Raw genomic sequence first — 24396 nt, 5'->3', positions numbered from 1 at the left:
CTTTAAAACCACAGTTCAGTCGTACTTCAGGTTTTCTTCAGAACAGAGAAATGACACACGGCCAAAAACTAAACTCTTATTTTTCTGATGCACTTCCAGTTCACCTATTGCCTGAATGACCTTTAAACATTACAGCTTTCACCAGAGAAGCAGAGCTTAAACAGCTCCTGGGATGTGACGGTACAAGAAGACGCGATGTTTGCACTGCGGTTTGTCTCAGTTACAGAAATAACCTCCAATAAGCAGATTATTGGTGATTGTGTTAGCATAATAAGGAAGCCATAAAGCATTAACAATGACAAAATAAGGAACAATTAAAAGGACATAATTGAAAAATGTTTACTCTAGAAATTCACTGAGGTAACAATTATCATCAAACAACAGCTTACCTGAGCTTTCTTACTCTTAGTCAAGGCCTGAAAAGAAGAAAAGCGGAAAAACATTTAATGTAAATCAACAACATGAAGAGATGAGGAAAACTCTTCGCTCAGCTTTGTTAGAAAATAAACCCCCAAATTCAGGTCAGCAGGTTATTTTTTTCCAATTACTCATCTACAAAAACAACTACATAGTAATAAAGTGTTCGTTACCTTCTGTGTTTTGACAAAATCTCTTTCCAAAACCACATTCTTCTGACGGACGGCATTCAGCTCTGAAATGCACCAGGACGACATTTAATTATAGAAAACACACGTTTCCTCTTCATTAAAGTTTTACTGCTAACATGGGCCAATCAAATATTTATCCGATGAATGATTTCATGTTCGTTAGCTGAAGCATTTGCACTTGTCCTCTAATGTCTCTTATAATGTCTGCTGCCCCGTTGGCAAGGTCGCTCTCGAAAAAGAAATTTAATAAAACTTTCACCTGGACAAAAACTGCTCAGGTGGAGCAGGAAAACTGGTTTTATGCTGTGGGTCTTCTAATCAGTGTTTTTAAAAAATCTGTTGCTTTAAAGAGCCTCTCGTGTGCTTGTGGTCATTTCAAGTGTTGATGAGATGAAACAGCAGGAACAAGAAGGACAAAGAGTGAAAGGTTTTACCTGCCGTGTTCTTCCTGAGATCATCAGACAGCTGGTAGTTCTGCGTCCGCAGCTCCAACAGCTGGGCCTGCACAAGGATACACACACACACACACACACACACACACACACACACACACACACCAGTATTAATTTATGACCGGCTTTACTTAGAAACTGCATGAATCATGTTGTGTTTTTGATTGGCCAGTAGGTCAACTGAAGATGAGCTTATTCATCTTTTTAAAAACAAATCTAACATGTAAATAAACTGATTACTGTAACAAGCAGCAGCATGGTGACCAGAGATCAATGAATGTCAGCAAGAGGCAAAATAACCGCTGGTGATGCACAGGTGGTCCCACCCCTCCCCAAAGAGTTAAATACCTGGGACCCCCTATCAGGTTTCAGAGCTGAAGATGCCCCTGAGATGAGAGATGAAATGTCTTCATGAACCAAGAAGTCCAGCTGCCTTCAACTGAAGCACTTAACACAAGTGGATTCATAGTCGGATCCATCCCAGATATCCAGTTTCAAGAGGGCGACATTAAACACCCTGATCTTGAAGCTTTGTAGCAGGACTTCGCAAACCAACGGGTGACATCATGGCAGCTACACCCACCCAAAATGCTGTTTATGCTCATTATAGAGCACTCTATTCACTTGCCTAAATACACTCCTGCTGACACCAAAAAACACAACAATGACAGTTATAAAAGTCCAAAACCAGCTGCTGACACCAGTGGCTACCTCCATCTTTTAGAAAGATCTTTCTTCCTAAATATTTCATAAACAGCATGACGTTCTGAGGGGACCCACCTTACTGCCCCAGAGGGGCCTTACAGCTGCATTTAAAGAAATTAAAAAATGCGTTTACTACAGTATAACAGCTGTATTAACGGCTTTTTTGTGGTAAATATATTTGAACTCTTCCCTACTGCTGTTTACCATGTGTGAAGACAGTCAAGATTCCTGTTCTTACACTTCGTGCAACAACAGAGAACAACAGTCCTATTAAAGTAGTCGGGGAGGTCAGTGGTTAGTATGTTAACAGGTGTTTGCGCTTCCCGGCCCTGTCTCCGATACAGAGGAGCCCACGGCAGCTTGCCTAGGACCCCGTGACTCTCAGCAGGGCGAGAGTCCCGTGAATGCTAACATGTTAGCCCGCTGTCAGATAGAAATAACGGTTAGCTACGCTGTGCTTTTCTTTACAGGGGGGGTGTAAGCTAGGCTAAGTGTTGAACTGAGCTCTCTCTCATTGTGTCTGCTTCCTCCCCTTCTTAAGTATATCGCCCGGAGGCATGTCAAAGCTCTGGCTGCCCGTTACCTTCCTGCCAACGTTAAATGAATAATGTCAGCCGAGCTAGCCGTTCTAACCGCTCCCACCTAGCAACGGCTCACGATTAACAGACTGGGCAAACGCCCCTGGCAGTGATGCTGCACCGCACAGGTGTTTTTCACCACACTGACACCTACACACCAAAAGAACAATCGCCGTAGTTTTTCTCACCTGCATCCGATGGAACTCCTCCTCGGACAGAGCCTGCGACATAGCCATGTTTACCTTCCCTGCTGCTGCGAGCTAGCAGGCTAAGCTAGCGGAGGAGGAGACGCAGCAGCTGACACAGAGGAAGAGACAGGATGGAGGTTTCACTCTGACGCAGTTTCTGAGAACCGAGCAGCTGACAGAGTAGCCGCCATGACAGAGCGCTCACTCTGATGCTGTTTCCGAGAACCTAAGAGAAACCTCGATCACTCAAATCACATTTACTCAAGACCTGCGAATATTAAGAGGTCAGATTTAAATATATGGCGATATGTCCATATAAATGTCATGAAAGATAACGAAATACGAACTTTTGTTTAACATTCAAAGGCCAAATGAGTGATGCTTTTACAAAATAATTCCAGTAAATAAATTTAAAAACCTTTCGCTCCCAGCTTCTCACATGTGAGGACGTGCTGTCCTTTTCTTTCTGAGGTTCTTCATTATAGATTAACTCTGGGTTTCCTTAAGGCTGTTGTTTGAATACTGAGCAAAACAAGCACTGTTGAGGTGTCATTTTAGGTTCTGGACAGCTGTAATAGATGTGCAATGGTGAGCCAGGGTCATTTCATTACTGAATTAATAAATGAATAAAGAAAATATCACATCCAGAGTAATGGGAATTAGTTGTGTATGTGGCTTTTAATGTATCCATATTTAATTATGTTAATATGGACAAAAATTGTTGAGGAGTGTTTCCAGCACTCACTGAAGAAGGTAAAAGGGAGTCAAACCTGTTTCTTGCAAGGTGTCTGAGTGTATTTGATGGTTTTTGCCTCTAGTGTTTTTAGGGGCTGTAGCTCAGGAGGTAGCGCAGGCCATAAGGTTGGTGGTTTGAGCCCTGGCATGCCAAATATCCTTGTTAGATAGAAAGCACTTAAGGACAGGAAAAGAAAAATGCTTATATGAGTGTGTGTGTGAATGAGGTGTGTTCAGGTAGAACAGAAAAGAGCTAGATAAGATTGCCTCCAATTTATGTGAGAGTGGTTATTCAACTTTTGAACTACATAAGATCTCTATCTAGTAACCTTTCCACGCCTGGTCGGCAAAAAGCAGAATTAATCACGTGTCCATCACAGTTCAGTGTTTTTAAACACGTGCCTATATCTTTCAGCTTCAGACAAGGCAGTTGTTTTAAATTCCACGTCTGTCAACACTTCTCTATCAAGATTATCTATCTCTGCACGCTGTCTGGTGAACACACAGGTGAAACAGGTTGCCTGATTGCATACATGGGTATGCAGCCTGTACCAGATTACTCACTAGCTGTGTGCTTCAGGAAGGAAATATATTTCTGTAACACACGCTTTAAAATTCAGTGAAGTAACCAGTCATAAAGTTTTTGTATTTCCTTCAAACTGTCCACATACTTCCTTGTTCTTCAGACAGGGAGAGAGAGAGAGCAAGAGAGAGAGAGGCTCAATTAGCTGGTGTTAAATTATTAACTGACAGACAGAGGCAGAACTGAGACACAGAGAGGGAAAGAGACAACTAAGAGGTAGAGAGAGAGAGAGAGAGAGAGAGGCTTATTTCAATTTCAGTTTTGGCTGATCAGCCTGCAGCCAGGAGAGGAGAGTCAGTGAGGCGCACGAGCTCGGCTCAGGTGTTGGATGTTACTTGACTCGACATGGAGCTGCTGCCCTCGCTGCTGTCCAGACTGAAGACAGTCGATTCCAGGACTGTGGATCAGGAGTACAGTGTGAGTGTTTGTTTTCATTCCTCAGTTTATGGGAAAGCCGGCTTGAGAGCTTTCACATCCTCGACAATCTAGTCCAACGTCTTATTTGTCAGAAAAGTATTTATAGAAATAAAAGTGCAGTAATAACGCACTGTGAAGTTCAGATAACGATTGAGAACAGCTTGAGTAACTCTGAGGTCGTGCTTGAGGTTAGGTTTTCTCCTATACGCCACATTTATACGCAATGCACAAACTTCTGTATGTTGTGGACCTTTCGCTGCTTTTCATCTCTGTCAATGACTTCTTTTATGTGCTTTCCTGGAAAAACCTGCCCCTAGTTTCAACTCTGACCCATCTAATTAAATGAGCTGCAGCCAATAATCAGATAAACTCAGTCACGTGAGGCTGGTGTGTGTAAAACATGCAAAGCTAAATAGGTCGAGTCTAACATGCACACCATGTTAGGTTGTTTTCAGACTGGAGATATTCTTATTTTCATGAACCCCCATCAGCACTATACCCTGTTTTTAGTATTAAGCATTAACATTAAGACATTAAGAGGGTCCTGAATTCTCTAAGAGCTCCAGCTTTTCCTCCGCCTATTCAAAAACCTGCTCTGTTAATCCTACCTGTCTTCATTCAACACAAAGATTCCTGCTTTCACTTCAGTTAAGTCTCAATGACCTCAAACCAGATTTTGACAGGTTGCACGGGTGTTCCTCAGGGGTCCAATCTCGGTCCATTTCTCTTCAAAGTTTATTTTTAGAATAAACACCTGCGGTCCAGACCAATTCTTTACAAACCTCACACAGGTCCAATAGTCCTCTTCATTGTCAGAAAGGTTATGACTCGGTCCATCATACGTCAAACTCCTCTGTGTCACTTTCAATTACATGATACTCTTCGGCATGCCATTTAAAATGCAAAGGGTTAAGACTGTGAACATGCTTATCTGAACCCAAAATAAGGCCTTTTTCTAATCTGAACCGAGTCACACTGGTACCTTACCCGAACAGTGAGTGAAAACAAAAATAATGTCTCTTTTTAATTTTAGTATGTTATTAAGTGTATGTTCAGCCTCAGAGGTCAAACTCAGGCCAAGAAAATACTAAAAATAATTTCCACTGGATCACAAAAGCCACAGCAACTGTGAGCTATCGGAACATGACAAAGAGACGAGACTCACTTCTGTAGGCGTTTCCAGGTTGATGTTTTACCATGATCATACAAACAGACACACTTATGGTAATTTACCAGCAAAGCTGTAGATGGTCCAAATCATCATGTGCCAGATAGACACTGACAGAATATCCACTCGTGCTCCTGAAAAAGCTGCAGGAACTAGATTTATATGCAGGTGGCCAGTTTGCATAAAAATTCAATCATCAGCGTCTCCTGTGGAAGTCACTCCTGTTTCTGTGTCGTTACCCTTTCTCTCTCCCCAGTCACGTCCCCATGTCTGTCTGGTCTCCCAGAGTTGTGTCTCCATCATTGTCTGTTTTCCCTGTTTGTTCCATCAACTTTGTATAGCCTCTTTTCCATCACTACCTACTTGGATCAACTCGCCAGGGCGAGCTGGACTGACCAGTTTTCCATTGCAATCAAGTGCCACCTAATGCTCGTGGTCATTGTCACAGTAATGTGATGGTATGCAACACGAACGCTACAACAAAGGTGGATGTCAAGGTGTCGATATACGTGCTGGTGAGTCTTTGGCTTTTTGTCAGACTCGGGGATCAAGGCGTTGTTTTTTGGGGGGGGGTTGTAGTAAATTCCCTCGTTTGTGGCTTTCAGAAATTTTAACTTGTCCTCCATCTGTATCTTCTGGGTCCACTTTGTGTTCTGTTCATGAATGAACCCGACCCCACTGCACAGTGTCCTTTATCCTGTTGTCTTTCCAAAATGGCTGCTTGGATAAGAGACTCTTTAAAAACGTTGTGTAATGAAGCTTCAAAGTCACATACAATTTATGTCCAGAAACAAATCCAGTGTAATTATAAATTTAAATATCAGGTAACTAATTTTCCATTTTACTGTTGAATCAAACAAGGAAGCCTGTTTTTGCTAAAACAAACTGTTGACATTGTCCAACTATCATCTTATTTCTCTGTGAAACTAAAACTACATCCTTATTTTATAACATAAAACAAGAAGGAAATGCATTTTATTTGAGAGGACTGGCTAATTTATTTTACAGCAGCAGGACGTACAATAACTCGGACTATAAATGCTTTAATGCTGTGGTCAGTCTGAAAGTCATGTATGTCGCGTGAGCGCTGACCTTAAACTGCTCAAACTGTTTTCCATTATTTAACATGTCAAACCCAACGTCCCTCTGTGGAGGAACAGCAGACGAGTGTCTGAAATATCAATGCTGAGAGATTTCCACCTTTGCTTTGTCTGCAGTGCAGCGCGGTACTCGCTAATTAAGATGAAATGTTCCTGACATCAAACTGATGCTGTCCTCTGCTCTCAGGCTCACTGGTCAGAGAAACATCCAAACAATCCTTTCAGGACGGTGTTGTCCTCTAAATGTGTTATTTATCTTCATACATTTAAGTACACATTACAACTCTTAGTCGAAACGATGAAGCATGGTGACATTGTGCAGCTGTTGCTGCTGAGCTGCAAGGAAACTGCAGCTTTCTGCAAATTTTCTTTAATTTTATTGATGTTAGGTTAATCTGTGTGCGGCATATTTCATAATCCAATATTTAAAATGGTCACCCTGCTATTGTTTTCCTGTCTCTTTATATCAGAGTACAGTTCACACCTTTTAGGGCCTTTTTTCTGCTACTTTTTAATCGGTGTGTGGCTGAGTCACATGGCCTGATCGGGCATTACATCCTATGTAATTGGATCGAGTGAATAGTGATGTGAACTCGCATGGCGCTGCTAAATTAATTATTTTGGGGCACAAAACGTATTTGTGTTCAGGCCTGTCACTTTGCCGCTGCTGCTCTGCTCACATATTTCTGAGAGAAGATGAATTTAAACTCACGGTGAGGTTAGAAATGAGCAGAAACAACCTGCGGAGTTACTAAAAGCAGAGTTTAGTGTCAACATTACACTGAAACCATTCACCACAAAACATACGCACGCAAGCTGCTGTTTTTTCTTCAGGGGCCATGACGCTAACTCATGTACTCATGGACTACAATAAAAATCAATCACATTTTATTCAAACCAAACATGTGAAAATGAAAACTTAAATTAAGTTTAGGCGTTTTCTGTTGTTTCTGCCTTTGTAGCTCTATATTAGCGATGAAGTGCCAGTAATTAAATCTAAACACTGGTTCAAATTTATTTTGTCTTCCTTCTATTTTAGAACTTGGTTTCATTTTAGGTCAATATTCTTAAAATATCCAACATGAGCTGAGACTTACTTTGTGACATAAATTTAGCTTAACCCACAGGCCTAGGTTTCTGTTTTTGTAGGTAAAGCTGTTATTTGTCTCAAATTTGTGTGGTTTTATTTTGGATAATGACATTTAATGATGCAATTTTTGTCTTTCGTGTAATTAAATGACAGCAGCAGAAAACATGAAGCTACAATTTACACACGTCTATACAGACTACAATCTTTTTATGAAAAAAAAAGTGTTCTTCATGTAATATAGCATTAAATGAGGTGAGCATGCTCTCAATGACAATTAAAATCATTTAAGATTAAATCTGCTTCCCTCTAGTAACCAAGACTGCTGTGTTTGAGTGACACGTTAAATGATCAAGGCTGAGTGATTCTTACAAAGCCATTTTCCAAGTATGTGAGCAAGGCTCAAAGGGTGAATATAAGAGCAGTACCGCAGCTGAGTCTCCAAAGCAGCATCCTCCGTGCCTCGTTATAATCTTAACATGTTGGAAAAACTATTTTGATTCTAAGAAATGTTGATTCATTTCTTCTGATTTTTCTTTCACCTAAAAAAAAAAAAACTTTTCATAGAACAGTGTGTAATACTCACCCACAGAACACCAGAAATAATCTTTACCCCAAAGAGAAGGAAGTGGGATGCACCGAGTGCTCCAGCGAGCATGACGACACATTCAACTAGACAAATGTGTTGGTTCTTTAATCAGAACAGAGCAGTGCAAACATCATCATCAACACGTCTACTCCAGTCTGGGATCAGGCCTGTCTGTCTGCAGAGGGCTCCGCTGCCAGATGGAGGCGCTGTACAAAGTCTGTACAACCGCTCACTCTTGCTTGTGCTGCAAACAATGAAGCTGAAGTGAAAACTGGTGTTTTAAAAACAATGAAAAGTGTCCACTGAAGCTACTGTCTGTGCTTTTTGCACGTTCTCGGTGAACTTCTGTTGCTCTACGCCCTATTCTGGACTACGTGTTAACCAATCAGCATTCGGCAGACGCATACATCATCTGTTTCTAGCAACACGCAGTCAAGATCTTGAAGGACTGCACAGGAGTGCAACTCTGGTGTGTGAAACCCCCTCTCGGAACCGAAACATGTATGCAGATGGATATATGCTGGCCTATAAATTCCACTTCAGACACAGAAGCTCCACCCACCTGTAGTTCACAACTTCTGTTGAGAGGGGCAACCAACCAGAAGAAGGCTGACTCACAGGAGTTCAAACTGCTCATTTGAGACATGTTTCCAGACTTGTGACATCTGGTTTCAAAACACTAAGAAAGGTACAGTCTCATCGTGGTTGCCATGGTGACACTGTCCATCTTTTATATACAGTCTATGTGCATAACCATGTGGCTTTAAAACATCATCACTTCAATATCTTTTTATTATTATGTCTCCTTGAGCTGTTCAGGAAACATCACGTTAATAAGACCTGGTTTTCCCAAACTTCCTGTGATTTGGAGCGACTCCCAAACACTATGATTGAAAACATCGCCAAGATTTCTCTGGAAAAAGGAGAGAACTTGTTGTTTATTTGAAGGGAGCTAATGAGATCGAAACGGAGAGGAAATGTCCTGAGTTTCAGTTTGGCTACGGCAGCAGCCTTTTTTGGTTTCAGCATCTAACTGAAAACAACCTGCTTCTAAAATAAAACCACCTTCACGTGACAAAAAGCCTCGAGCTCATTTGAAATGCTGAGTAGCCTACTATTTTTCACGCATTACAAGATTTTAATTTCCTGCTCTAAAAACCTGTCGGAGCATATGAAACCCTGAGGGACTTTCTAATTCGACAGAGACACACCCTTGTTTTAGCCGTGCACACAGAGGCTGCTTTGCATTTCTTGAGCTTTTTTCTGGCTGTCTGTTTTAAGGTGAGCTGCTAGGTTGGTTTTTTGTTCCTGTGTGGCAGCAGAAGTTGGTTAGTCAATAATCCTGCTTCCTCATTCTGTCCCTCAGGTTGGTTTATGATTAACCCACCACAGCAGCTTCCTTGTTGTTGTTCCTGAAATGACTCATCCAGTGAAAGTGCTGAGGGACACACCACTGTTCCTCACACTGGTCTCAGCTTTAGATTGCAGTAAGTGTGTGGTGTTTGCTTACTGGTGCAGGACATGTCGATGCAAGGTTTAATAAGGCAACAAGTGAGATTTGGAACGAGGGGAACAGGGACCTGTTTGTGGTGCCTTTGCACTTCTGTTTCACTGCAGTTCAACATAACTACATGATTATTATGGTTTAATTATTTATATAGCACATTTAATTACAACAGGAGCGTTGACCAAAGTGCTGTACAAGAATACAACATACCTAATAAAATAACAAATAACTCTGTATTAAAAGCCAGTAAATAAAAATGTTTTAAGATAAGATTTGAAGAGACCGACAGTAGGAGCCTGTCTGACATATAGGGGCAAATTATTCCACAGCTTAGGCGCTACGACTGCAAATGCTCGATCGCCTCTATGAACCAGCCTCGACCTTGGTACGGCTGAAATGACTGAAAGATTAATTGGCTCTGTTTTGAGTTTTGTTCAAAAAAGAATGACTTCATATAGGGAAAAATATATATCACATATGCAAAGTCGGGGCTGTATCAAGACACGAGGACTAAACCCCAATTCAACCAGACCCAGAACTGATCCGGAATTAAAACAGGACTACAAGAGTTCAAAATCAGGACTACTGAGGACTTAACCAAGACAGAACCAGAATCAGAACTAGATGATAGTAGCACTAAAAATCATCATAGACCTGCACTACACTTATTTTTTAATTCTACCAAAGTCCACTATTTAGATTGAGAAAAGTTTATATAATTATTTATCCTTGTTGTGCAAACAAGCTGCATAACTTAATAAATGTAGAATTTGAAAAATAACAAACCTAAAAAGAAACACTAGGTACGAGATACATGAGTACCTATGATACTTTTGGTAAACAACCATTTGACTAACATGTGTGTCTCACCTGCTCTTGTTCATCTCTGTTCTGTCCTCATTCTCCATCTCCCTCTCTCTCCCTCTTTGTGCTGACAATCATCAAATATACAGATATTTACAAACTCTTCAGATCAAAACACTTTTTTAATTGTAACATCAAATCAGACTAAATGTTTATTTTTTTTAGATTGATAAATATATTATTTATCAATAACATATTTGTTAACTTTAAGAGTAAAGTGAGAAACTGTCTGTATTTCTTAATTGTAAATGGCACCAAATTGTATTCAAAACTGAGCCACACTTATGGAGCTCCACAGTTCTGTTCCTGGTGTTTTGGTTGACATCTCCTGATGTTCCCATGTCACAGAAACAGCCTCTGTGTTTTGCCTTATATGCATCCACAGCTGTGCCACCAGTTTACTCACATGGACTCTACGAACCTATCAGAAGCTTCTTCAGCTCAGAATGGAATCGTCTGGAGTTTCTTATTAATTAACAATAAACTTAGTGTATATGTACTCTTAAATTTGATGAAAGTGATAAAAATAGACAGCTGTCTCTCTTTATTCTGACATTTAACTAATTCAAAATATATTTCAATATTTATTTAACCAAAACAAACAAGTTTACTCTAAATTGATGTTGTACAGTAAAAAAATGTTCTTGTGTTTTCCATAAAGTGTAAGTAAATATCTGGTTTCAACTGTGAATATCCTGCTGTGTATTGAAGTTCCTCTTGTTTTGCATAGAAATATATATACAAAATATATACAAAGCATAATATATCAAATACTACCAGAGTTTTTTCTTTGAAAGAAGCCCCTTATGTCCATTCTTGTATATCAGTACATAACTGAAACCGATTTATTTAGCCATGGAGGGAAACAACTGAAAATATGAAATAAACACATGTAAGCTAAGACTCTAAAAAAACAGCATTGTTGTTGTTCGGCTTTTCATTTCGCCATTTGTTGATTCACTTGAAGAGCAAGTAACGTAATATGGGTCAAGCGATCAGTTTGATATCAATCTTTCGTGATTCACCGTCATATTTACATTATTTGTACAGTACGAATGGTTTGCTTTGGTACCTGGTCAAACTTAAGCTCTCCTTAGTATGGCTGGCTCCGTTTCTCCAACAGTGCACTCACGGGCAGCAGCTGCCCCGCCCTCTGCTCAGTCCTCAGTGCCTGAGCTCGGATCATACCAATATCAGGGGGGATTCACGCACAGTCGTAAATTCCCACAGTGTGCACTATGTGCTTCGAATATTGTGTGTACTTTTGTTGTCAGCCAGACATCTAACTATGAAAAAATTACACTCCAAAAGACCCCGGGCTTCTGACAAAACAACCCGGGCTTAAGCCCAGTAAGCCACCCCCACGCTCCGCCCCTGCATGCATGCATACATGCATACATACAATAAGTGCAACACAGACATGACAGCATCGTGCAGAAGACGCACACATCACAAAAATAATAATAATAATAATGTAACTACAGGGGTCCAACAAACAATGGCCACGCATCAAATTTATTTTTCTCTCTCTCACTCTTGTCGTCAGACACCGTGAAAACTGAAGAAACACAAAGTTTACATTTATGTTTACAACATAAATGTCCTCTTATTACCAGTGTAGAACACGTATGCAACATTATGCAAACAATATACATGAAAGCATACCGTGTGCGCCTCTTGGACCACATGCAGAATGACATTAACGTTGAGGCTGTAGATGCATCTGTAGCCATGTATCCATGCTAGCTCCACCGTGCCATGGTTGTGCTCTCAACCAAACCTGGTCATGTGACCATTACAAACATTACAGCACTTTACATATTTAACAAACCCATATTTTGTAATCACATATTTTAGACATGTTTTTTAATCAGTGTTACACTTTTATCATCGTATCTTATAAATAAATGAACTAAATTAAGCATGAATCTATTACAGCAACATGAAATAAACAACTTTATTTTAACTGTCTCAGGGACAGTTACTACTACTACTACTACTACTACTACTACTAATAATAATAATAATAATAATAATAATAATAATAATAATAATAATAATAATAATAATAATAATCCACACTGCTCACAGACACCGGGTCCGTGACCTGTATATAAAAGGCTGAAGCAACTGTGACATCACTGTTTGATGTCCTTATTATTTAAAGATAGGAAGCCATAAACGATAAACATGCAGAAACACCTACAATAAAGCAATACATTATATAAACTGTGCAAAATGACATGTGAAAAATAATTTTCACAATACATAAGTTATCATTAGTCTTTCATATCGCTGTGGGGAACCTGAGACCTGTTTATTCACAGGTGTCTGAAGGTCCCACCACAGCCTTTCACTCATGTCGGGGTCTGGACGTAGAGATTTGCAGCTGACCTCAGGATCATTGTCCGAGCACAGCTAAGTAACCCAAAGTTTTAGCAATTAGACAAACGTCCTCACTTTTATCAATGAAATTATCCGAAACAGAGTTCAAGGTCGATGACTGTGGCTGCCAAACTAAACCAAATCACCCATCTACTGCTGTGGTTAACAGCTGGTCCGAGGTGTTTGTGCCGATACGCTGTGTTTGGTTTTCTCCACTTGTGGCATTTTGCATGACAGCCAGAAAACTCCACTTTGGTCTCGTCTGTCCACAGGACATTCTACCAGAAGACTTGTGGTTTGTTGAGATGTTACTTTGCAAACCTAATCCATCACGTAGATTTCTGTAGCAAATGAGTAACTTACAACATAATCAGAAACCCCTTTTTCATCTTACGCCACAACCTTTCACATAATCTGATGTCATTGTGCGTCAGGTGGACGCAGCCCGCAAAGACGGAGGGGAAAGTTGCGGTCTAGGGTTGAAAGGTTTCTGGGTGAACTGTAAGTTTGGAACTAGATTTCCTGCAGAAGTCTAAATCAAGCTTAAACTTTACTGCCATGTTCTTTTTAGAGATAAGAGGCATTGTGCTAGCAACCCTCCTTTGTTCAGTCTTTTTCTGATTAGCGTCATCGTGTCATTAACACAGCTGAACGCTCCGGACCAGCAAACTGCCAAAGCGTCTGCTTTTGCAGAGGTGCTGACATGCTGAACCTTGCTGCTACTGAGCCTCTTATTTTCCATTGAGGCAGTGAGGCTTGATTTCTCACAGGACAGTTAAAGATGTGGTCACTTGAGGTAAAACGCCTGCAGTCAGATTGGTCCATGTCTGCTTCAGAATTTAAATGGATTTAAATGAATGCTTGTTTGTCCCACCGGTGTAGGTTATACTAATGAAACTAATTAAAACATGTTTACAATTTAGTTTGACTGTGAAACTGACATGTATCCCCAAGAAGGACTTTATTTAAATGGTAAATAAAATTCCAATGATTCAATCTGAGGCTGCTTTTCCAAACATTTAAGATTCAAAGTGTTTATTGTCATGTGTGCAAAGAAAAAGTATTTCTCTGTATAATGAAATTCTTTCTCTGCTGTCCACACACAGATGCCAGTTAATATGTACAATAAAAAATACAATACAAATAGCATGAATAAATAAATGGAGACAAAAAATTGAAGTATTAAATAGATTTATGTGCAAAAGATCAATGAGCTTAATATGCTGGTTTGATATGTGAGATTACCTGATGTGCAAAAATTATTATTACTGTTAAAATAGGTCAGCTGTTCAAGAGTCTGATAGCAGTGGGGAAGAAGGAGTTGTTGAGTCGAGATGTTCTGGGTTTCACACTCCTGAACCTTCGTCCGCGAACTTCAGTATGCTGTTATCACTGTTGGAGGCAACACAGTCGTGGGTGTACAGGGTGTAGATGGGACTGAGGACGCAACCCTGTGGAACGCCAGTGTTAGTGATAATGCTGGCTGAGGTCCTGTTGCTGATCCTGACGGACTGAGGCCTGCCAGTCAAAAAGTCCTGCAGTCACAGAGGGTGGGGGTGCAGGCCGAGTGTTGCCAGCTTGTGTGGGATGACGGTACTGAAGGCGGAGCTGTAATCAACAAAAAAGTACCCTGATGTATGAGTCTTTGGTCTCATCAAACATGCAACAGAAAACTGATACTGAGCAATTTAACACTTTAAGTCTGCTTCACTCCTTTCGTTCACCTCGTGATATTTTCCAGGTCAAAGAAAAATTATGGGAATAAGAGGAGGGAACTTTGTGGACTATTAGACTGGACTCAATTTACAAACCTTTTTTGTAACCATTTCAAACACTGAGAATAGTTTTCAACATTTTTTTTCAAATGCTATAGTGTGTGTGTGTGTGTGTGTGTGTGTGTGTGTGTGTGTGTGTGTGTGTGTGTGTGTGTGTGTGCGTGCGCGCGCACATAATTTATTTTATGTTATTTTTTTAACAGCACCGTGTAATAAGTTTACAAAATGTTCAGTTCATGATGTGAACACAGTCCTGACTCACTGCTGACACCTGTCTCTTATACATGAATGTGCTGCACTGCATTCATACACAAGGAGTAAATTCTCACATCACATTTACACAATTACAACATGCACGTGCGAATAGACCTCTAACTACATACTCTGGAGCAAAAAGGATCAACTTTGTCCCTGAAATAAACATGAATGAATTGAAAAAGTTCATTTCTTTGTGACTTGGACTTGGTGTGCATTAGACCTGCACACACACTAACCTGTGTGTTGTTGTTGTTGTTGTGTCTTGTGACAGATGGTGCGTTCACGGTCTTTGGGGTATAAGAAAGAGCTGGGCTTGACCTCTGAGGCTGGAGCTCTGAAGGAAAACATCAAGAAGAACAGATATAAAGACATCCTGCCATGTATGTCCTCACTCTTCTCAGCCTTTCTCTCATTCATACCTCCATCCTCTTTCCTTTGTTTCCCTCTCCTGTAAGGATTAGCTTATTTTCAAGTTGAAAACAAGCTGAACAGCGAAGGAGGAAAACATTTTATCAAGAGACACAAAGCTTTGTTTTGCATCTCTGGAAACTTTCATGAAATCTTTCAATTGCCGTGCATTTTTTTTCTGGTTGTTGTGGGTCCCTGTGGCTGTTCTGTAGCTCGACTGCTTGTAGTGAACACGGATCCTAACAAAGCTTTATGAAATCAGTTTGGGCTCAGCAGAGACTGATCGAATATTTATGAAGAACAGTTATAGTGAAACCTGCTTTAATGGTCTCAAATACGTGTCCTTTAAGTGTGTGTGTGTGTGTGTGTGTGTCTGTCTGTCTGTCTGTAGATGACCAGTCTCGGGTGGAGCTCTCTCTGCCGACCACAGACTCCAACTCTGATTACATCAACGCCAGCTTCATCAAGGTAAACGCTGTCTGCCTTCACACAAATCATTCAAAGCTGTTCCTCTAAATGTGAAAACATCACCTGGTTCACACGTGCAGCACGGTTTGAGGCCCCTTACATGTTTCTGTATTCTATTAGGCATGCTCTTTAGATCATTTTAACTCCACACCTGTCAAACAATCAGATTTATGTCACACTGCGTTCAGTTTGCTGTGTTTAACGATTCGTGCTTGGCTGTTTCTGATGGGGTTGTAATGCTGCCGTCTGTCCTGCAGGGGGCGACAGGAGACTGCAAATACATTGGCTGTCAGGGGCCCCTCAGCTCCACTGTGACTGATTTCTGGAGGATGATCTGGCAGTACAACGTCAAGGTCAAACGCACAACGCAAACCATTAGCATTCAGTTAATATCCACGAATTAGTCTGAGCTACAAATGGTGTTTATAAACTTTAGTTTAATCATTAAAACGGACTCTTCTTTTTCTTGTTATTCTTCCTGAAACTTAGGCTTCAGGTTTTGGTATGACGTCACAAAGAGCAGGTCTTATACTGTTCAGCCCTGCTGCTTACGGGGGGCAGCCAATCAGAGCAAAAGCTGGCTTAAAAGGAAGCTGCTCCAAGATGCATGATGAGACAAACAAGGCTTGTACTGAAATGTAAATCAACCAAAGCCACTCTGGCAGAAACACTAGATTTTTACTTTATCTTATTTTTTTAGGGCTTCCACTCTGTTGCATTTAAAGGGAAAATTTTTAAGTGTTTTCTGTGCTCAGATTTTTGGATTCCAAACAGATGAAGCATGATGTTTTGGCTCACGCTAAACTTCACATTAGTAAGCAGCGCTGTAACAGTCTGCCAGTTCTTTCAGATCCAGCATCCCAAATGTGTCGCGATGTGATTGGCTGCTTCTAATCCAACCAGACGGTGCAATAAAATGCTGCCTACACACGAATGGACGACTAGTAACCAGTTAAACTCTCTCCGTCTTATTTAATGTTCTTCTGATGGTGACTGATGGTGGCTGAATATGTGACTGCAAGCATCCAAAATATGGATCCAGAAAGGCCCAAAGAAATGTATTTCTGATGATAACAAATACAGTGACTGAAAGTAGGGTCTGCTAGTTTAAACTAAGGATTGTCTGGACCATGTGAGCTGTGTGTAGAAGTCTAGACTTGAAAATGGGAAATCAGAAGCTGTCTTTGTTGTTCATACCCTGAAGGTAGCCTGGATTTCCAGGTTTAGCACACAAAGCATAAATTTACACCTTTTTGTTTGCATGCCTCTACATTTCTAAGTAAATAATTATTGTAGCTGCATTTCTTTTTCTTTGTTGTCCTGTTCATCATATTTGCTGAAATCTGGAGAACTTGAGATTTGCAGTGTCCTGAAATTTGCCACCTGAACTCAGCCCACGATTACAGTCTTCCCTGTTTTTCACAGGCGCTGAATAAAAGCCAGATTTTAGAAATGTGTCCCAAAATGTGTAGCAGGGGAACAAAGCGTACACACACACACACACACACACACAGCTGTGCTCTTTTCAGCTTCTGAGGTTGTTCATGTCAGACGCACTGTTAAGCTGAAGTCGGTGATCGCTGAGGCACAGGGACGTTTTCTTCATCAGATCAGCAGCTTCTCCTCAGGAGGCTCTGACTAACATCTGACTCTGTGTTTCAGGTGATAGTCATGGCCTGCAGAGAGATAGAGATGGGAAAGGTAAACTCCTTTTTGCCCTTTGATCTCTTTCTTGGCTCAGACCTTTGACTTCAGATTTTAAAAACTCTTCTCTTTTACTTTATTTTCTTTAACCTCTCGAACCTCAAAGCTTTTTCAAGTTTACTCAAATAGAGCAAATATGCAAATCTATAACTACCAAAATATCATTGCATTAGTGAGTGAAGTATGGCATAGTCTTACCTGAATAATGAAAGGGAATCTCACACTTCATATGCATGTATTTCATCACTGATTGTACATGTGGAACAGCTGCGTGCAACCAGAAATAATAAAAACAGAATTAAAGGTTCGTGTTCTTAACTAACAAGTCTGTATTTTCCTTTGCAGAGAAAGTGTGAGTGTTACTGGGCTGCAGCTCAGCAGTCGGCTTCATTTGGACCGTTTACTGTCAGCAACGTAAGAACAAACAGGCTGCTAATAAATCTGATTAACACAGAACATACAGCACAGTTCACCTCCTCATTAACGATGTTAACTGTTCAGACTGTATTGAGTCCTTTTATTTAATACAAATCCAGAATAATCTGGAGTGATTCTGACGTGTTGTTCCTGTGTGTCTCCAGCAGGAGGAGACACATCCCAATGAAGATATAGTGGTGAGAAATCTGACCGTCACATTCCAGCAGGTAGGAAGTTTTCACATGAGTGAGTGGTTTCAAAAAGCTTAACAAGAAGTTTGGACCTTACAAAGCAGAATGCTTTCATTGGCTATAGTTCAAAGACAACGTTTTTCATCACGCCTTCTTTTGTGTGTTTGGAAACTGTTCTTTAAAATCCAAACTTCTCCTTTCTGTTTCATAATCTGTGCTTTCAATGGGCGGGATATCTGGAAAGGCCACTTAAGCTCCCAAATTTTTCAATACAGAGCCATCCTGTTGGAATAAACCAGTTTAGACGCACAGCCTCCAGAGGACACAGTGGCAGCGATTTCTAGGAGACGTTTTCCTTTTGACGAGATGTTTCTGCTTTAGTCTTAATTAGGAGGCAGCAGTGTTTCGAGTTTATGGGTTAATGCACTCAAAACTTTCTTCTCCTTTTAGTTTTACAAACATTTTACAGGATTTTCTGGGCCATCAAAACCTTTTTTGAAAGAACTGCTGGCATCACATCCAACAATGATCTCAATTTCAGTTTTTTTTTTCAGTTTGTACCATTTTCAGTTAAACGGAGAATGATTTCATTTTCGTTGCATTTTGTTTTTAATTCCGAAGTTTCTTTGGAAACGGACCTTTTGAATAACTTAAAGCATCATTATGAATGCTAATATTAATGACTTGACCTTTTCAGTTTTAAAATAATTTGTTTTCTCCTCCTCCTCCAGGCCAGCCGGTCAGTGATTCAGTATCAGTTCCTTTCATGGCCGGATCATGACGTTCCCTACGAGACTGCTGGAGTCCTGGACATGCTGGAGAGAGCCAGGAGCAGCCGTGGAGCCAACGTCTCACCTCTGCTGATACATTGCAGGTACACACACACACACACACACACACACACACACACACACACACACACACACACACACACACACACAAACGGCTGGTAATGCCTCATCATTACTGCAGCTTGTTTGTGAAATTGGTGCAGATCGCAGGTCAGATGGTCATTAACATTCAGCAGGATAGATCACACATATGGCAGCTTATCTCACACACACACACGTGCACAAACAGACACGCACTCACACACACACATGCAAACACATGCCCACACATCGAAAGCAGGAGGCTGTGAATATGCAGCAGGTAACACCTGCTAACGATGGCACAGTTAACATGCATGCTGCATCTGTTGCTGAGTGTGTGTGTGTGTGTGTGTATGTTTGTGTGTGTGTGTGTTACAGCGCAGGCTGTGGGAGGACAGGAGTCATCTGTGCACTAGACTACATCCATGACCTGCTGGTTACCAAGGTAACACATGATAACACATCACATGGCCTCAGTGCTGGTCCGCCGTGTGGCTGCTGAATGTCTGAATCTGACATGTCCTGAATCTTTGTTCTCTTTTCATGTTTTCACTTTTTTAAATACACATTTCACCCTTTTTAAAGATTTTAAATGGTTTTCTTTTAGTGACCTAAGAGTAATAAATGGAGTTTGATCAGAAGATACAAACGTCTCAGATTGAGAAGCCTGAGTTGAGCTAATATCAGTGTGTTTAAAAGCTTCCTAATGTGACGAGTAAACCTTTTAATGAAACCAGAAGATGAGGCCGGATAAAAGCACATAGTCTGTCTTCCAGGAGATCAGGCATGTCAGATGTAACGTGTGAATGTTGCAGCCTCTCTGTGTTTTGGGGCGGCTCTTCAGTGTTTGTTTGCTCGCTCTGCAGAAGATCACACCAGAGTTCAGCATCCTGAACATCGTCCTGGAGCTCAGGAGGCAGAGACCCTCAACAGTGCAAACTAAAGTAAGTGCTTCATCGAGCAAGTGTGAGAGTTTAGGAGTTATTTAATCCCCAGGAACAGCACTTAAAGAACATCAGCTGCTTTTTAACAGCAAGGGAGTCAATTTCACATTATAATGGTATTCGGTTAAAATGTTGTGAAATCACTTTATCTCATAACGCAACAGCAGCCATGACACACAACATCTTTCTCTTTGTAACTCTTTAGCTTAAAAAGTTAAAGTTTAAAATTTTTATTCTTTTTCAGTTCATGAATTCGTTCTCTCCGGGTGCTCCAGCTTCCCCCCACAGTCCAAAGACAGGTGCTTAGTGGGGTTGGGTTAATTGGGGATTCTAAATTGTGGATAGGTGTGAATGTTTCTGATGTCCTTGTGTTAGCCCTGTGTGGCGACCTGTCCAGGCTTTACCTCGCCTTCCGCCCAATGGTAGCTGGGATAGGAATGCATGGATGGATGTACATTGATCAGGCATAGCATCATGCCATAATGCCCCCCTGAAGCATAGACTCCTGAAGGTTTGCTGTGGTGTCCACACAAAAATGTTAGCAACACAGCCTTTAAGTCCTGTACGCTGGGATGTGGATCTTTGTCCAGCACATCATACAGATGCTTGATTGGATTTGGTCTGTGGAATTTGGAGACAAGTCACCATCACAATCTTGTAGCTGTGCTCCTCAAACCATTCCTCAACCATTTTTACCCTTCACCCGTAAAAGGCTGATGGGGTATTGTCAGCGGCATGCAGCATGGTCATCTTAGTTTGTGAACCTCAAGGTCGGCTTCAGGTTCTCTGAAAACCTCGTGAATGCAACAACTTGAAAACAAAGCAATGGTTTTTGAAATTGATACCATAATTGTATCTGCTGACAGGCTGAGGGGCAGCACTGCGACAGGGCACACTGTCCTGCTGAAAGAGGCCACAGCCATCAGCGAGCACGGTTTCTGCAACAATGCTTGGGTAGTTGGTACATGTCAAAGTAACATCCACGTGGATGGCAAGACCCAAGGTTTCCCAGCAGAACACCGTCCAAACCAACACACTGCTTCCACCAGCTGGCTGCCTCCCAGATAAGCGATGTAGGCAGCCAGCCATCCACCAGGATGTGAAAGCATGTTCATAAGACCGGGCCGCCTTCTTCCATTGCTCCATGGTCTACTTCTGATGTTCATGTTCCCATTCTTGAACACGGGTCAGCGCGGGCACCCTGACGGGTCTCTTGCTATACAGAACCAGCATTAGCTTCTTTAGCAGTCTGAGCTACAGTAGCTCATCTGTCAGATCAAACCACACGGGCCAGCCTTTGTTACCCACGTGCATCAGTGAGCCTTGGCCGTCCACGACCCTGTCACCGGTTCAGCACTGTTCCTTCCTTGGACCACTTTGGATTGACCACTGCAGCCCGGGAACACCCCACGAGAGCTGCATTTTTGGAGATGTTCTGACCCAGTCGTCTAACCATCACACCGTCTTACACTGGCCCATCTTTCCTCCTCCTAACATGTCAACTTTGAGGATAAAATGTTAGGTTGAGTCCGCCCAGTAACAGGTGCCATGATGAAGAGATAATCAGTGTTATTCCCTTCACCTGTCAGTGGTCAGAATGTTACGTCTGGTTGGTGTATATTTATGGAGAAAGTTTGTCTCTTTTCCTCGTACTTTAGATTTCTGTATTGGAAACATTTCATTCCCTACTTTGTGACTTTTAGATTAAAATGTATTGTGTTGCACAGCGTCAGAATAACAGTGGCTTTCTTTCTTTCTTTTTCTTTTTTTTTGTTAGTGGCTTTATTTCTGCATTTATGACTCGTCTTGTTTTCCGACCCCAGCGCGGTCAGCTTCCATCAGTCTTCCACGCTGAGAGGAAACTTTTCTTCCTTTGTTCTTCGCAGGATCAGTTCCAGTTCATCTACACAGCTGCCATCTCTATGTTTGAACAATTCCTGCAGACATCTAAGGAGCAGGTCTACAGCACCCTACAGGTAAAACACGAATATCTATTTGTGTTACAGTAACAACAAAATGAGTATGCTGGAGTCAGAGGAAGTAGACTGAGAGCAGCTGCAGAAAGAGGAAATGTTCTTTAACTCCGAGTTCCTCTTTGCAAATCCTCTGCTGCACGCAGTTTGACAGCAGAGTGCTCGGAGCACAGAGGCGGAAGGTAGGTCCACTCCAACAAACATGGCTTATTTTTGTTGTGCTTTTCTTCTGTGCTACATCAGTTTTGTAGAGTTTTCTGAGGTGATCTGAGTTTAACCTTGTTGTTTATGTCACTGCTTCAGTGGTATCTCTGCTTTCACCTCGCGAGCTGAGAGCCATGGCTCGCTTTTCTATTGCTGAACAAAAAAGGGAATTGGTGATATTTAGAAACACTGGCACGTTCCTTCTTTTATTTTTATCTTGGACTTGAATTTAAACTGAGAGCCGCCTTTTAAGTTAGAATTGTACTTTATTTGTGCAAGAATGGTTTTTAATGTATTTGTGTTTAAGCTGACATAATAAAAATGAGTACAAATGGAACAAAAATCCAGCAGTGGGTCACACAATAGAGAGAAACTCTGATAGGAAGTAGCACACAGATGGTTCTGTTTATAGTAGCATAAATACAATTATTAATAATTGACATTTAATTTTATTAAATGTAAATGTAGTTCCAAATTTTCTCAAATGCCTTTATTTATTTATTTATTTATTTCTACGTTTAAGGCTGATGGGGTGATTTCCAGTGGATCATATTGGCATTAATAAAGTAAATATTTTTCTTTACCTGGTACTACAGCTTCATTCTCGAAGCTCTTCTGGGCATCAAACTTTTATCGACATTGCCACAAAATAGCATTCATGATCTTTATCCTTTTATTTCACCACCTTCAGCTACAAATGTGCGCCGTTTTGTGACGTTACAGATTCATTAACCTTCGATCCAGAGCGCCGACACGAACAGCAGCTCTCATAAATACTGTGAGAGTTCACTTTAAGGACACAGGACCCCGAGGAAAAATGACAGCTGTACACTTATCTGTGTCTTTACTGTGATAAGGAAAGTAATATATGTACACAGTATTTGCATTAAAGAAATTTAACTGGCTTCTCTTCCAAAAGCTCGCTTTCTGGAAGCCTGTCCGGGGACAGGACCCAGTATTAGTGCTGCGTGAGCGTGTAAAGAAATTCAGTGCAGTTCTAACTTGTAACGTATGCAAACCAAACGTACAACCAGCTTTTGCCTCATGTTACTTTTTCTTACAGAAAATTTGCCACATTAAAACTGTGTATTGTGTTAGTGTAAGTAAATAAATTTAAGAGTTTATGTAGTATATTTAAATGACTAACACGTTTGTTGTTTTTAGTTCATTTTATATAACCTCTTAAAAACTCTGATGTAAATTTTTGAATACAGCAGTAAGTTTTTAAACAGACCAGAATGAGCGTTTCTGAACCATTTTCTGAATTTTAGGTTAAAATATTTTTTTATTTCTGCGCAAAGACTGTAGATAAATGATGGACAGATGCAGGGGTTAGAGCACTCAGTTGTGAAGGTTGTTTTCACTGTTGCAACAGCACAAACAGGCCACACAGGTCACAGAGCCACGCCGGGCTGTTTCCCATCGACTTCTAAACAATCGGGTCTTTTTCAGGACAAAGAAGCTTCGCCCATCAGTGGGTTTGTGGACGTTTACAATCGAAAAACCTATATTGAGTTTTAAATTTAAAACCACACGAATAGAGTAACAAAACATATTTTAGACTGTTACATATAAATTAGCTTCTCAACATCACTATTAGATGCAAATAAATCCTATTTTATCACATACGAGTGCTCTGCAGTGTGCTGTTTAGGTGTGTAGTTACCCTCCAAGTCCAACTGATTGAAGGCTAACGTGTTGTTAGCTTTAGTAATATAGCTCAGTCATGTTGTGTTATTTCTATTTATGTTTTATCAAACCTCTTGAGACGGGGGAAGCTGCAGGTTTGTGATCCGTGTATTAAAATAGCCGAACAGCACGATAAACACAGTCAGAGGTTTGTTGGGCCGTCCTTATTATGTTGTACCTGTGACTGGATTAAGGATCTGATGAAGGACTTGCTGAATTATACTGGACAACATAACATCATGATCATCAGATAAATGACAACTTCATGCACCTTTTAACCATTGCATCAAAGCACATGAAGCGGCACGTCCTGTTTCCTTACAAAGACGGCAAATGGGGGGGAAAAACGCACAAAAAAGCCCATAAACAACCTCTTAAATCAGTGTTCCTTCCCCAGTTTGAGCTGCTGTCTGCAGACACACAATGGCTATTCTAGATCTAAACACACACAACAGACATCAGAGTTTTAAAAGCAGCCTCTCCAGTGTTGTGGTTTGAATTATTCTGATCTACACATGAACCACTTA

General features: G+C 40.9%; 2 protein-coding genes across 8 annotated transcripts in view; one reads left to right on the top strand and one right to left on the bottom strand.

The window, feature by feature from the left end:
• The window catches only part of gripap1 (GRIP1 associated protein 1), a 43705-nt gene extending 40893 nt beyond the window's left edge, over positions 1 to 2812 (bottom strand). For 2 of the 4 annotated variants that reach the window (XR_001341564.4, XM_004568189.6), the window contains exons 1-4: positions 2532 to 2811; positions 1043 to 1109; positions 591 to 652; positions 390 to 416 (exon numbers count right to left, since the gene is read on the bottom strand). Coding sequence is in view for 3 of the 4 variants with exons in the window: in XM_004568189.6 (XP_004568246.1) it covers positions 390 to 416; positions 591 to 652; positions 1043 to 1109; positions 2532 to 2579 (204 nt within the window). In the remaining variant the exon portion in view is untranslated. Of the gene's footprint in view, positions 1 to 389; positions 417 to 590; positions 653 to 1042; positions 1110 to 2531 lie in introns of all 4 variants that reach the window. The other 2 variants (XM_004568190.6, XM_014407449.4) reach the window with 2 other exon arrangements.
• A 1027-nt stretch (positions 2813 to 3839) lies between these two features.
• ptpn18 (protein tyrosine phosphatase non-receptor type 18) overlaps positions 3840 to 24396 on the top strand; it is a 35598-nt gene continuing 15041 nt past the window's right edge. The window contains exons 1-12 of one of the 4 annotated variants that reach the window (XM_076878349.1): positions 3840 to 4266; positions 15271 to 15379; positions 15799 to 15875; positions 16133 to 16228; positions 17538 to 17576; positions 17925 to 17993; positions 18161 to 18223; positions 18919 to 19061; positions 19438 to 19504; positions 19926 to 20003; positions 21890 to 21979; positions 22123 to 22158. In XM_076878349.1, coding sequence (XP_076734464.1) covers positions 4195 to 4266; positions 15271 to 15379; positions 15799 to 15875; positions 16133 to 16228; positions 17538 to 17576; positions 17925 to 17993; positions 18161 to 18223; positions 18919 to 19061; positions 19438 to 19504; positions 19926 to 20003; positions 21890 to 21979; positions 22123 to 22158 — 939 coding nt within the window. In that variant the 5' untranslated portion in view covers positions 3840 to 4194. The remainder of the gene's footprint in view (positions 4267 to 15270; positions 15380 to 15798; positions 15876 to 16132; positions 16229 to 17537; positions 17577 to 17924; positions 17994 to 18160; positions 18224 to 18918; positions 19062 to 19437; positions 19505 to 19925; positions 20004 to 21889; positions 21980 to 22122; positions 22159 to 24396) is intronic. The other 3 variants (XM_076878348.1, XM_076878347.1, XM_014407396.4) reach the window with 3 other exon arrangements.

The sequence above is a fragment of the Maylandia zebra genome, linkage group LG20 (genome assembly GCF_041146795.1).
Source record: "Maylandia zebra isolate NMK-2024a linkage group LG20, Mzebra_GT3a, whole genome shotgun sequence".
Classification (NCBI taxonomy): Eukaryota; Metazoa; Chordata; class Actinopteri; order Cichliformes; family Cichlidae; genus Maylandia; species Maylandia zebra.
Note: the sequence above shows the minus strand (reverse complement) of the source record. Positions and strands in the feature narration are given on the sequence as shown.